Source organism: Battus philenor, unplaced genomic scaffold (genome assembly GCF_028537555.1).
Source record: "Battus philenor isolate CCGP_79_NKW_IND1 unplaced genomic scaffold, ilBatPhil1.0.hap1 SCAF_1, whole genome shotgun sequence".
Classification (NCBI taxonomy): domain Eukaryota; kingdom Metazoa; phylum Arthropoda; class Insecta; order Lepidoptera; family Papilionidae; genus Battus; species Battus philenor.
The window spans coordinates 12,339,454-12,354,794 of record NW_027181661.1 but is presented as its reverse complement, the minus strand read 5'-3'; the positions used below and the strand labels follow the sequence as shown (position 1 = coordinate 12,354,794).

General features: G+C 34.7%; 1 protein-coding gene across 4 annotated transcripts in view; it reads left to right on the top strand.

The window, feature by feature from the left end:
• LOC137918694 (uncharacterized) overlaps positions 1-15,341 on the top strand; it is a 112,473-nt gene that overhangs the window by 92,671 nt on the left and 4,461 nt on the right. For all 4 annotated transcript variants that reach the window (XM_068761581.1, XM_068761574.1, XM_068761589.1 and 1 more), the window contains exon 8: positions 14,718-14,958. In XM_068761581.1, the coding sequence (XP_068617682.1) occupies positions 14,718-14,958 (241 nt within the window). The remainder of the gene's footprint in view (positions 1-14,717; positions 14,959-15,341) is intronic.

Here is a 15,341-nt window from a genome sequence, read left to right as displayed (position 1 = left end):
AGTATTCAATAATTAATTTTAATATTAGGAATTCGAATTATGGAAAACGTTTTTTCTTTGTATATTATCTAAAAGTTATTTATTATTTCTGAAATCATTAATCTTTGGATTGGGTTGTACTGTGCATTAATTGACAGCAAATTAGCTAAACATTCATGCTTTCAAACCTTTTTAAACCACACCTATAACATCCTGTAGAGAACTTGTCGTGTTAATAGCCGACGATCCATTTAAAATAATATCCTTCGGCATACTTTAATTATTTGTATTAACTTAAGTGTAATAACTCTACATTTTTGACTCATTTTGCAGTCGGTGAAAAGCTAAAGAAAATAAATTACATATAAATACAACAAAAAATCTGAATGTCTTTACTCAATACTTCGGTTCTCAGAAGATCGGTTTGTACAAAACCCATTTTTTAGAACATGTTTTATACTAAACACAGGGTTACTTTGATGAGATAAAAGCTGCCCCTGAAATCTTGTTTGAATCGCATTATTGTATTCTGAAAAATATTGTAAAAGGCTCTTTATTACTCTATTCAGTTGATAGAAATGTCATTTATTTATGTTATTCGCTTTTGCTCTTTGACGTCGTGCGCATAAATGACATGGCATATTAATTATGCTGTAACTTTTATAAAGCAAAGCTTCATGTGTAAACAATTCCTAGTTCTCCTCTGAAATAGAACTAATTTGTTTTTATTTTCGTCTGTATTTTCCATTTGTTCTTTGCTTATGTACTTATTGGAAATAATAGTAGTATGTTAGCGAAGAATTTAGTGGTAAATGAATCGATAGACGCCACTAGGTAGACCGATGACATAGTTAAGGATGGGAAGTCGATAGATGCAGGTAACGCATAACCAGTCACCGTGGTGATCTCTGGAGAGACCGCGCCTGGCATTGAGCGTCTATCGGCTAATGTGAATGAATGTAAATATACATCCAATAAGTATTTTACACAATGTTGAGCTAAAGGCCGTCAGAAAATCATTAACAAAGAGAGTAAAACAAAAAAGTGCGTGAGCTGCAAAGCAGTGCTCGTCCCACGGAATGCGAACTTCCAAGCCATGCAAGCACTATTACCCACCCATTATCGTCCCTTATTTTCTGGTATCCAAAGCCATTGGGAAGTCAATAAATTATTGAAGTTTAATTCGCGCAAATAGTGCTAAACTATTATATTATAGTTCGTGGATTACTCTGTTTCAGTGAACTCATCAGCGCTAACTTCAACAGAAAGAAGAAGTACTAATATAGAGTGGCAGTCGGCAAGCCACATAATGCGCAGAACGAATGGCCGCTATAGCTTTAAGGTTTTGAAATGAAGATCACAGACAGGCAAGCGCAACGTAGGGCGTCCTTTTACCGGTCCTATTGGAAATTTATGAGGGAAACATGTTGAATAGTGAACGCCCTACAATTGAAATTATGGTAATGAATTTAAAGAGTCATATACATTATTTCCATGGGGACATAACTTTGAAGATATATATGTCTTGCAAAGAGATTTTATATTTCGTCGATGTCCATTCAGTAAAGCTTCTTCTTGAAACCGGCGTCACACAAAAGCAAACGGTTCCGGATTATCTAACCAGTCATTTCTTAACAGTGGAATTAATGTTCGCATACCGATGATTATTTATTATAACATGTTCGACGATCGGCCCACAGATCACACCGATGCCATCTCCCACATCGATTGACAAAAATTTACGTGTAGGATCCATCGCTTAGCAAATTCGATAGCGTATTGAATAATAGCATCATTATATATAAACAGCACTAATTTGGCCGCCTGCACATTTTTTGCCCCTTGGTCCGGTAAGTATAGTAATTAAAATTTTCATTCCTTTCATCTCTATTGAAAAACGATCAACAGGTGTTTGGAATCACTACACACAAAAGTTTCTTGAAGCGCTATGTAGTTGCTTTAAACTGTTTGATATAAAGAATTACGAGATCGGAACGAATCGATGCGGTCACACCGGCAATATAGCTCACTAATGATTTGTGAAACGAACTAAACCCTTGACTTCACATATTATTATTAGACAATCTCCTTGGACCTTTTAAAATCTTGTAAAGGTATATTATTAGTCACTGTCTTTGGATCGTATTTTCTTGTCTTTAACACTTTACGTTTTTAACTTAATATTCCAAATACACGTAATAGTATTTTATTATTATAATTAACTATATTTTTATAACTATAGTTATATCTTTATTCTTTAAACAATATTTTTTCGTATCACTCAAGATCCCTCTATTAAAATACAAATACTTTGTCAATCCATCTAAAGGCTGTTTGTAAAAAATCGCGGAATGCGTTAAGGCCGCCAATTGTACTTCTTAATAGTTTTTATAATATTTCATTTAAAACGTACAATAAAGTAATAAATAAATATTTTTCCAAATAATTTAAGTCAGAATTTTTGAATATTATTCTTAAAATTGTAAGTATATGAGTAAATATTGTAATAACTCGTAACAACTGGTGATAACAATTACTTTAGTTTTGTGTGTGCGAGTGTATTACTTTACATTTGTGTGATTTTCTTTATTCAATGAAATACAGTTAACACATAGAGGTAACTCAAACCCCATGCTGGCTTGTATAAATAATGTACCTACTACACTAACATTTGAATAACATTCAACCTCTACTACCAGATTAAGTGATGTGAAAGGGTTCGTGCAGACAGTGTAATGTAATGAACACGGAGCAAAGCACAGTATTCACGTTATGTGCATCATACTTTGATCGTGGTAAAACATTTCATCTTACATACACAGACACTCATATATATATATATATATATATATATATATATATATATATATATATATATATATATATATATGTGTGTGTGTGTGTGTGTGCGCGCGTGTGTATATGGATATAGTTCCATTAGTACATCATTGCTATTTAGTCACATCAGCCTCCAATAGCTACAAGTAATATTTTCTCATTCGTCCCCCATATATAGCATTTAAAAATATTTCAACATTGCATTTCGGTTTAAAATTTTATCAAAAATAATTTATTAAATGCTTTTCCTTTGATAAAGCCGAAAAGCTATAACGACTAACAACGATCGGAAAGTTCAAGCCATGATATTATTATTATTTTTTTAATAAACGTTTGTATTACAAAATAATTAATTAAATAAAAAAATTATTTGCAAGTTTCAGAGCTTTTTTTATAATGAATAATGTGTAGAATAAAACAGTAATAAAATAGAATTATAAAACCTAGGCAAGTATTGAAATCCCAGAGATTCTTTCGCCATAACGGGAGCACGAGGGCCTATTTGAGACGCGAAACCTCAGAGAAATCACCGGCACACACGCGACTTTTGAAGAAGCGTCCAGATGTCAGTTTTAAAATATACTTTTAAAATAGCAAGCCCATTAAGTAGCTAAGAAATTAGGTAGAAGAATTGTTAAGTATTGGAAACCGGAACCAACAATATGACATTATTTATCTTCGCGTATATGAAGTTATGAGCCCGATGTTCCGTGCAATAGCTTTTCTGTAGGTATTTAAAGTTTTTTTTTTAAATAAAATTCTATATAGAAATTTTAAATGTTGTCTCATCTATGAAGGGACATATAACACAACTTTCATTTATACGTCAACTTGTACGATCTATATAACTTATGTGGAATTCTGGTACCTCTAAATAAATAAGTATGTATAACTTTGTAGCGTTCTACCCTGTCTTTCTTGTACAATGCATGGATGTTAAAGAGCGTACAACCTACTAGCGATCGTTTCACTTATTAAATTTGTGAGAGATTTTTTGTTGCTTTTGTACAGGTATATTTTGGACTTCTTACTTTTAAGTATAGATAATCTCTGTTAGTCTTGGTACACATGCCTACGTAAATCCGACAGCACCACCAAAGGATACCTTCCGCGCGGCTGACAATATTTTTAAATCTCATTGCGCAACAGGCGACGCACGCCTCGAAACGAAAGTGGGTGATATTAATTGCCTTGCTCACCTGCCAAGCGATATTGTATTGGCGTTTCATATCATTACAAACACAAATTAATCACTGTTTTATTAACAACACTAGTAATGTTACATTACTAGATTATTAAACGTCATTAAAGTTACTCATATATTCATCTACTCAAATATCAAAGAATAAATTAAAACATGTTTTTCGGATTTCTTGCTAACGTATAACTCAGGATAACCATATACTAACTATATCAAAAGTGCATAAGAATTGCGAAGTTACCTGTTCCAATTCCTTCTTAATGATCATTTAAATTTATTAATCTAAATTAATACATAAGTTGACTGTTACAAAATAATGAGCTGTAAATCAGATTTGTCATTACAAGCCCGCCAACTCAATGAACCAATGAAATCGGAAACGTCGAAATAGAGAAGCTAGTCGTTGGATATTTGTTCATATGTGTGTTTCGTGCCCAAATAATATTGTTAACGTTTGTACTGAGTAAGCATTACACTATAGTTGGGATACATACAGAGCCGGCATTTAAACCAGTATCGTGTGCATTATCTAAGGTATATTTAACAACGCAGTACGTTCAAATAGAAACATTTCTTTTAAGACTACTATAAAAGAGCGATTAAATGCACTCGCCCAAGCGCCGCACATCAACGCAATCCGCAATCGGAAGCCATAGCCAATTGGTTTCGCAAGTAAAATTGTAAACGGTTTGCCTTCTGATTTTTCAAGTTATACATATATCATCGCTTATTTTCTCTTCCCTTTATTAAAACTTGATTTTAACTGTTGGCATTTTGCTTATTTTTAGTGCTTTATTATGTAAAACAATAATCTTACGAAATTTAGACAAAACTTGTTAACAGAATGATTTCTGAGAAATTATAAAAAAATTGTTTTTAAAGCCGTCTCAGATATTTTAGTAAGAAGTTACAAGAAAAAGGAAAAATAAAACATTGCTTAAATCTTTTCTCAAGCTATTGTAATATCTCTTTGATTATAATAAAACTGTTCTAAAACTAATCTACGTATAATCAGTAGTCAGTTTTGTCACAAGAAAAAATTTTGCACTGTATTTGTTACGATAAATAATATTTGAACACAACAAAACACTTCCTTTCGCGACGGTGTAAAAGGCCGATATTACACCTGCCAATCCACTCCTGCCCTCAGCCATTGAAACAATGAAACAAATATTTATTCGTTTGAGTAGGCTTTGTTAAACACCTTCGAAAAGTCAAGAAATTGATATAATTTATATTTAAAGATGAATACAAAGCAATATTGATACCAAAATTATCCATTCTCTGCTATTGCCGGGCTCGGAATGTTGTTTTTATAGAGAAGAACCTCAATGGTTACTCTAACAAATCGTTGTTTATTTTATAATAATTGATAGCGTGTAAGTAAAAATTAAACATAGTGTGGAGACACCTTTATCGCCATTACTCTGCCGTCAGGCCGTGAGAAGTTCATTCACACGCTTCAAGATGGAGATAACTTTGCTTTCGTAACTTGATTTGCAACGTGCGCCTGTGCCGCGTGCCGTGCGTACATAAGCGACGAAGCCAGTCGCTATTCATACTCTACGAGCGAGCTATCACTCGCGCGTCCGTTGCGTAGTACCCATCTCGCCGCTGCTGGTTTTTTTTTAGTTTGGCGTACATACTGTCCGTTTGGTTATTGCAGATTTCGCGAGAGCGAGATTGTATTGCACAGTGGATACATAGCCTAAAACATATTTTACTATAACGAAGCTCGAGGGCTTTACAGAGAGCCTTGGTTCGTACCGCTGCGTACCCAAATTTTACACGATTGAGTGCCCTAGGATAGCGTTCTATGGAGTGACTAGTTTCAAAGACCCACACTAAGACCTCGATTTAGACTGTTACTTCTCGATGTTATGAAGTTTCTTATTCCGACTCAAGGCACCCGAGAGGTCCCAACTCTCATATTAATCAATTGCTGCCACTGCAAATGCCTCTGTCGTAACCCTGGACCAGTGCTAAGCAGCCCCGAGCAATACAATTACAAAAAAAAATTCAAAATAGTACAAAAGAAAGAAAATCCAAATTACACAATAAAGAAGTAATAAAAAAAATAAAAGAAGTAATTTATTTTAAATACAATATTAACTTGCAAGTGGTTCGACGTATAAAACAGGTTAACGAGCGCATTTTACAAAAATAGTTTTCTTATAAATAATATTACAATTATTCAATCTGTTGACGATCATTAAATAATTAGCGTTGCGGTCTTTATTTGGTATTATTACAGAAAAAATAATTTATTGCTTGTTCTAAAAATTGAAATCTCGTTTAAAAAGATCAAGACTAGGTTCAATCTGAAGTGAACCTACATGGTTGAATAGATAACACATCATGGGAAGTGGTTCATCTCCAAAAACAAAAAACCAGATCATAAAATTTAATTAAAGCTGTCTGGTTAACCGTAAATAGACTTAAAATTAAAATATCTGTACATATCAACGCCGCAGATACCTGACTTGTCCGCCCTTTTATCCGGCGCTGGTGTTACTTAAACTGTCCTAAATCTTGTTCAAACTTGTAGCTTGCGTACTTACTTCATTTAATTTTTCTAGGCCAGCGTTATCTTTTAATTTATCTTCTCATTCGTGCACTCTTGAAAAAGAGTGGTTATGGCCATGCTGCGGTCGGTTCTGCTACTCTAGCTAAACGTCGCCATGTAGTCGGTGTTTGGCGAGGTGAGAGCATTCTTTTACTAACTTATTAGTATCAGTTTTGATTATGTCTGTCCATCTTGTTGGAGAGTGTCACGAGACCGCTTGCCTTCCACTTTTACTTGCACCACCATACGTTCCACGGAGTCCTCATTATGAGTGATAAGTCCAAAAAACTTGAGATTCGTATTTACACAGTCGACGATAACCTCTTTTATGTTGAGGTCATTAAGGGTCGCACCGATCTTTCGGTGCGCCGTCTACGAAAATTCTGGTCATCCGTCTCCAGCATCACATCTCAAGGGCGTCAATTTCCCAATAATCCAGAATCTTCAGCTTCGTATAGAAAGATTGAAAAGTCCAGGCTTCTTGTGAGTCGAAGCTTTGTCTTCCTGATTATTCTGCAAGTTCTGTCTTGTCTATTCTCTCTTCAATTATTCTGTAGTCTTTACAGATGTTTGTGAGTTTTTCAAGTGAGTATCTGACGCAGAATCTTTAAATCTCATCCCCGCAGCATCCAGTGTTGGTAATGGTATGTCCCAGGTATACGAAGCTTTTAATTTATACGCATCCAGCTATGATTTGAACGTCAAATTGTATGTTGGCGCGATCATAATCATCATTTTGGTCTTGTCGTGATGGATTACAAGTTCAAACTCCAACGCTGATGTATCCAATCGCCGAAGAATTATTTCGATGTCGTTTTTATTTACCGCTAGGAAGGTAGTATCATCGGCGTATCTTGGATCAAAATTTTCAATAACTATTCGCATGATTTTCTCCGTGTAAATATTGAACAGCGGAGAAGATATTATACTGCCATTTCTAACCCCGGCTTGTGTTTTGAAGCGTTCACACTTGGTACCATCAACTCGAAATGCGGCGGTACTATTTTCGTACAAACGTCTGATAAGTTCTACCAGGTGTTGCGTTATACCTGAAGTCTTGCGTCAAAAATACGAAGTGTAATCTTACTGGCGTGGAATATAAGAGTAAGGAGCCGGTAGTTACAGCATTTTTCTGTTGATCCTTTGCTATGCAACGGGATGAAAGTAGAGTGTGACCAATTACTCGGCCAATTTCCAGTGATCCATATCCGGCAACATCCGATTATAGACAAGTTTTATTCTAAAACATTTTTGAATTGCATAAAAAGTAGTAGTAGTAGTAAAAGTATTCGTGAATTTATTTATATGGGAGACTAACAGCTGTGGCTAAATATATAAAGCAATCGTCGTCATTTTAACCACAGCTAATTGTCCACTGCAGAACACAAAGCAATTGTTTAATTAAAATAAGAACCCGTTACGAGTCTTTTGGGTTATAACATAATAATATAGTAGGTTATATTAGGTTACAAATATTCCTGGGTCTACCTCCCTAAAAAAATTCAAAGTTAAACACCTCCCCCCCCTGTTAGAACGGTTGTCAAAAAACTATTAATGTCATGCTGCTTACGAATACCTTCATGAGAAATGTTTCCTTTTTATTGATCTTGATAAGATCTAGTTTTACAGTTTTGCATCGTATTATTGTATATAATTCTACTGCTCGGAATTGCTGCAGATTGCCGGATGGGTCAATTTTTTCATTATATATGGTATCTCAATTTTTCTACGTTTGCTCTGCCTCTATCTCCCTATTACTCTGCCATTTTTCGTAACAACTGCTCCGTCATTACATACAACTTTAGTATTAAAAAAAAAATTTATGTACCTTACTTGATTATAAGCAAAAATGTAGCCCATTTATTAATAAACATCGCCAGCTCTTATATAGTGCAATCCGAGTTTCTCATTATTGTTTGATTATGCAAATTAATTTTCGTGAGTATCGTTATTGTTAAAGTTTTTTTTTAAATATTCTTTACAGTGACCTTTTAGTGACAAAGATTTAAAAAGAATACATAAATCTCGATTTTATCGTACATACTTGACAATACCACGTGCGTAAATAGACTAAAAAGATTCGCTCTCGGTTCAATACCCGAATTTCTTCATAAATATTTATTCAGTGCTAAAATAAACCGAAAACACTTTTACAATAGAAAACGCTACAAAATGTTACAGAAATCACTTTGTCTAATTATTACTTTTTTAAACCTGTTTTCTAATTATTAATTTATCCTAAATTATATTCCTAGCAGAATATTAAGAAAATCTTTGATATTAAAACACAAGCAACATGGTTAGTGAGTGTTTTCGAATGATAGCGATGGACACATACACTTCAAAATAGACTTCTATTGTATCCGGCAGCTTCGTTTGTCTGAATGAAATTAAAATTTCAATTTAACTCCGTGGTAGTATTTGTTATTTCACTTGCATGTGTTTTAATTACAAAAATAATTAATTTGTTTGTGGCTACATACGTACTGCAAAAAGAAATGTTCGATTGTTTTTTTTTTAATTAATGCTATTACAATCGTTAATTAGGCGGTGTTGAGAGTGCTGTTTGTTTACGTTGAAGGTAAATGAACTCATTTGCTATTAAATATAGAACGGGAGTAATGTAAGAAAGTATTAAGTTTCGCTGTACGTAAAATACGAGATTAATTTCTAGCATTAAAAAAGTATTAGAAATTATTCAGAAATTTTGTCATCGAATTCGTCTCTTGCAAGTACGCTTTAATCCATTGATAGGTGATTTTTTTAGTCAATATCCAACAGACTTTATCGTCCGTGCCTTTGTTTGTTACAGTCAGAATTATATATTTACACTTGTTTTTAGTGTCACATTTTTTACTATTGCTGCTAAGTTACCCAAGTCCCTTCTAAAACGTTTTTTTAAAATAAACGAAAGCTATTTTTGTGCTATGCTACGGGCGTATAAACCACGAAATTATAGTACCAGCAAGACGCTAGTTATTGGTTTATGCACTAAACTTTGACTAATATATGTGCGTAGATCATATGACTTATTAGTTCAATAATTGTACTAGATAAGGCACATTTAAATGAATTGTAGTAGTACACTCACTATTGTTTGGCGTCAAAAACAAACACTGCGGCAAGGACGGTCTTTTGTAACTCACACAGTCTTAAAAGATATGATTGCTAAGAACCGCCATCATATAAATCTTCGTCCGATCCACTATGATCTGTTCGACGAGTAAGAGGTCACGATGCGATCAAAGGCGGGCGGTCGCTACCAAACCATGATCCCCTAATCTCAGTTTATGTCACGGTCTGCTGTTGTTTACGTCCGTTGTATTATTCTTGATGCTAATAATTTAGGTCTTAGCAATTGTTTTTAAGAGAATCAATTTAGAAAATTATGAATTATGTTCTTCCGCTCCGTTATCGTCTAAAACCTTAGTTCCTAAAGCGACCAAAGGGACTCCAAGAACCCCACGGACACTCGGAGAGAGATGGAGACACGTTGGTGTGACTAAAAACGGGAGATCTTAATTCATAAGTGGGGATCGACGAAAATTTGTCTGATTTCAATTGTAAATTATGAAAATGATGGCTTCCATATTTCATAATAGTAATAGCGAATAATGACCTTCACATATATGTCAATTTTTGTAAATATGGTAGAAATGTCGCTTAAGAAGGTCCATCGGAACCGGCTAAATTTTGAAAGTGGCTAGAATGAAAAAAAGTCTGGGAACCTCTAATCAAAAGCAATTTAAACTTTGGACAATACGTACAAGAACATTCAGTAGTCTACGTTATTTATCCAGTACTTGTATTAGTTTAAAGGTTACTTTTAGACGTTTTAACTGTTTATCCGGAGTTACTACTTTTTAACTACTTTCTGTCCCGTGCCCTGCGGATTGGCAAGTTGAAATTACAGTGAGCACACCATATGGTTCACAGATCTAATGGCCAGTAGAGTCTTAAGGTTCTGAAGTGGAGAGAGCATAACTACTTCCACTCAGAAGACCGGCAACCTCGTTGAGGTCGTCGGAAGTCGCCAGGGACTGGACTGTGACCCAAATGCCCATACATCCTGACCCTGCCCATGTATGCTGCTTCTAACCTTGCCTTTGTCCAACAGTGGACGTTCTTCACCTAATTTTTTATAATGAAGTTATAAAACTTAGATTTTTTCAATAAATATAATATTCTAATAACATACAATAATCTTATAATGTGAGCTCGCATTGGTCGGTGATTTTGAAGATTTTTGTAAAGAACTTTGCAAATAGAATTTAGTCCCTTAATCTAATGTCTAAGAAAACATCTAATCTTTCAGACAAAACGTTGTCAAGTTTATTTTGATTCTTGAAAGTTCTTTCCTTTCTTCAGTGCTGCATTATATTCGAAAAATATACAAAAAGCCGTTACTTTAACATTTAATTGAATTGTCACTCAATCGAGGTAAAAAAGAAAGTGTTACGTATAACAAAAGATTAATATTGATCGTACCGAGTCATTAACACCGCCCGCCCCAGTACTCAAAGACGTTAACCGAACTCGATGATAGCATCTCTGTTTTGTAATTAATTATTTATATATTAACAGTTATCAAATTATGTTCCAGTATCTGTTTAACTGTCTAGTAATGTAAAAAATAAATCAATATAACATAGTATGTTACTATGTTACTTTCACTCTGTCAGCCGATAGACGCCCACTGCAAGACATAGCTACAGGAAGAAGGGAAAACAATGAAATAATTTTGTTATCGATACATAATGATCAATGCAGATGTTAAATCTCAATATAAATTCCCTGCGCATGAACTGTCAAAGGCACAAAGTCCAAAGCTATCTTTCGAAGAAAAGCTATCTTTGTGCTCATATGTATATGTAATTATAAAATATCATATAACTAATTCCAATTAGGTAATTGATATTTTTATTTTTTTGTATGATATATGTTGTAAAAGAACTTTAATGTAATATTGGAAAACTTGGTTCTAATCACCTGTTAAAGCTAAGTTTTTCATTCATTGAGTTCACCTAGCAAATATATGGGAAGATGATTAATTCATGTATTCTCTCTGATTTCTAGGTAATACTAAACTTCAAAAAATGCCTTTCAATTTTTTTCCATTCAGACTATTACTTTCGTTATAAAGTCTATTTCGGTTAGTTCGTTTCAGTCCGTAGACGCCCAATGCAAGGCAAAGACCTCCCCCAAAGATACCTATGGGGGGAAATGCTATAGTCGCCCCACTTGGCACGTGCGTTGAGAGTCTAGCAGAGGTAAGCAGAATGGTGACTCTACACTTGCCTAGTAAATAATCTTCCAGGGAAAAATTAACTTAAATAAAGAAGTGATTGCCGAAATTAAAACATATTTTGAGATTAAATCCAAATAGTTTTACATGAAAGACACTGAAGAGTTTGAGGAAAGCAGGAATGAACTAATGTATCACTCTTGAAGAAAATTAATAAGAGTGGTTGTATGAAGTTCTTTAAAATAATTATTTTTTTCTTAGACAGAAACTTATTGTGCCTTTCGTACAATATGTCAGTGGCCTAATGACGCATTTTAGCGATCTTCTAATCCATGCGTCCGGGAAACTGGGTTGTGTACATAGAAAAACACGGTCAGATCACTCGGTAATCTAGTTTATGGTACAGGCCAGATTAACGCACACGTCATAAATCCATCGCACGCTGCCGACGAAAGTATGTACAATTTTAAACTGCCACTGCGTATGATTTTTACTATCCTAAAAGATTGACTATATGTAATTAGCCACAGTACCTGGTACGTACCTGGACGTATGGCTAGATTAGGCATTCACAACTTAACCGCTTTGTTGGGACCTTGTAAAATGTTACCTTAAATTCATTACTTCTTAGTCCTCAGAAAAATTTTAAAATACGTTTTTGATATAAATACGTATGCACTACAAAATTATTAATAATCAATTAATAAACGAAGGAAGGGATTATAAGCTTACTTCTTATATGATAGTATACGATTGAAGTCACTGTTCTTAAACGTCACACATTTATAATGACATTGTTATTACAAAAATATAATACATAACTACGTAATAATTTATATGATAAAAGTACAAAAAAAATAAGGGACACTTGGCTTATTTAGTTCATCTGTAAGGTTAAAGTGAAAATAAAGTAATTGATGCAATGATATAAATTGTGAAAAATGTTACGTAAGAAATGTAAACAGAACAAAGGTGTGCTAGATTTTTTAACTGTTTTTATATTATTGTATACTGCTGAAGCTTAGAATGCAAACAAGCTACGTTTCAACTGCAGCTCGTTGTAGGCTGACGGATTGACTGGGACTGAATCGGGCTTAAATCCTGACTGTTCGCTGGACATCGTAATTCGAGTGTTTTCAGTGCTTGTTGGATCGTTCGAGCGAAGTATGCACGGACGATGTCCCGGTGACGTATCTTATTTATTTACTTTATTGGAGATAAACAGTAACAAAAGGCAGTAATAAAGTACAAATTTAAAAATAAAAAATTAGTTGTTACCTCATAACTATCTGACTAACAACATTTAATGAATCAAAGTCAAACAATAACAAAACAAAGAAAAACATTACCAAACGGGGATCAAAGATCCAGCGCATTCTGCAAAACAGTAATAATTACGAGTCACAGCAAGCCGCCACGTTCCAATGAGGTTTAAATTGTATTGTGTATATTTAATAATTTCGAATGAAATTGTCTTTTAAAAGATACGAGGGAGCACAAGAATATATCAATATCACTAATGTATTAATTATGGAGGTCACACATCCCTTGTATAAGGGTGCACGTTTACCGATATTTTTATTAGCAGTTGATAAAAAGAAGAGAGATCTAGAACGCGTGCTTGCTGCAGGAATTCGAAAATTTACCTCGAACAATAGTACCGAACAGTAACATGGCCAGCACAAATATTTTTAAGTGTAGTGGCGTCCATTAGAGAACGTTGATCCTTCAACAATTTTTTATAAGAATCCCGGGGGCAATGCATTTAGTGGTTCAGAATACGAAGGAATTTTTTTGTACTCCCAATTTTATTTTCGTAGACTGCATACAGTGGATTCCAAATGGGGGATAGATACTCTAAATGAGACTTACTAGAGATTGATAAATAAAGATGAAAGTGTCTCTGCGCTCAAAGGATTTTGTTATACGTGTAACAAAACCCAGCATGCAGTAAGATTTATTAATAACTACGTCAATATGTCTGTCGAGAGAAAGTTTTGTGTCCACAGACAGCCCCAAATCCCGTATGGTGTTATCAGAACCTTATGTAACATTATGCCTCTACGGTATCTTCATTAAACAGCAAGCGCCGATTTTCCAATTTAACTGATCCTACTTGGAACCATTACGCCAGGATCATCGGAACTGTCAATTACTGGTAAGCAGAAGGCTGCAAATCGCTCTCCGCATCGTTACTAAACCCGTTATTACACGATCATCACTAAAAAAAAAAATTATATGCACATCTGTGAAAATCACCATTATCCACTGATTCTTATGCCACTTTGGGTCAAAATCAAAATCTGTCGCAAAAATTTTAAACGGCTTGCACGGTAATCTCTCCTAAAATGATTCCACTTATTGATTTGAGGCTCGTTGTTTCTGGTCCAGTCGATTTCGAGTCGTTTGTTTACTGATGCGTTGGCTCATTATCGCCAGCAGCAGTTGATTACTGTATTACTTAATTGAAAACTATTATGCTTTATTATGTTATTGTGACACAAGCTATGGTAGCACAAACTCAACCGTAAGCGGCCCGCATTCAATCTGCGTCTTCCAATGACCTTAACAATGTCATATGTTCACCTTGTACGTGTACGTCCCACTCCAGAACCATAAGACACCAGCGGCCATTTATTTTGCAAAATACATGGCCTGTTTATTGTCACTCCTCCACCTTGTAAATACTCTGGACTATGCTGGTTACTTTCATTCATCTACGGATCTTCTCATCGACATTTCTTCATCAATATCAACATTATCATGACAGCCGATAGGCGCCCACTGCAAAGCATAATTTCCCCCAAAGATCGCCACAATGACTAGTTTAGACAGACATGAATAATTAATTAATTAAAAAATTGTTAAATCGTGCATGTTTGTTTTAGGGTCACCTTGACACAAACACGCTGGACCTAAGGAAGCGCGAACACCGGCATCTAGTGTTGCAAATAGCACTCAAATGCGCGGATATTTCCAATCCCTGTCGGCCCTGGGAGATCAGCAAGAAATGGAGCCTGAAGGTTTGCGAGGAATTCTTCAGACAGGGCGATTACGAGCGAAAACTGAACCTGCCAGTGACAGCGCTGTGTGATAGGCACAACACATCGATCCCCAAAATCCAAACAGGTTTGAATTTCGTATCATATTGCATTCTCGTAAAAAGCAACTTAACTCTTAAAGACATAAATGTCAAAGATAAGAAACCTATAGTAAGCTAAGACACGTTTGCATCATGGGAGTATATACACGAGAAATTTTTCTTATAAAACTATCACCGGAACTTATATATAAATAAATTGTTTAAGTTATAATAACATACTCCCTAAAGGATCACAAGCATTGATGACTGATTACAGTTACATTGCTTTTGGAACAATGATGATTTGTTATTTTATAGCCAGTTTTTTTATAACTGAATTTATGCCTAACCTAAGAGAAAAGAAGAGAACTACTTACGGGTGTGAAAATTGTGAAGTAATTATACCACAATTAAAATGTTACCCTACTGC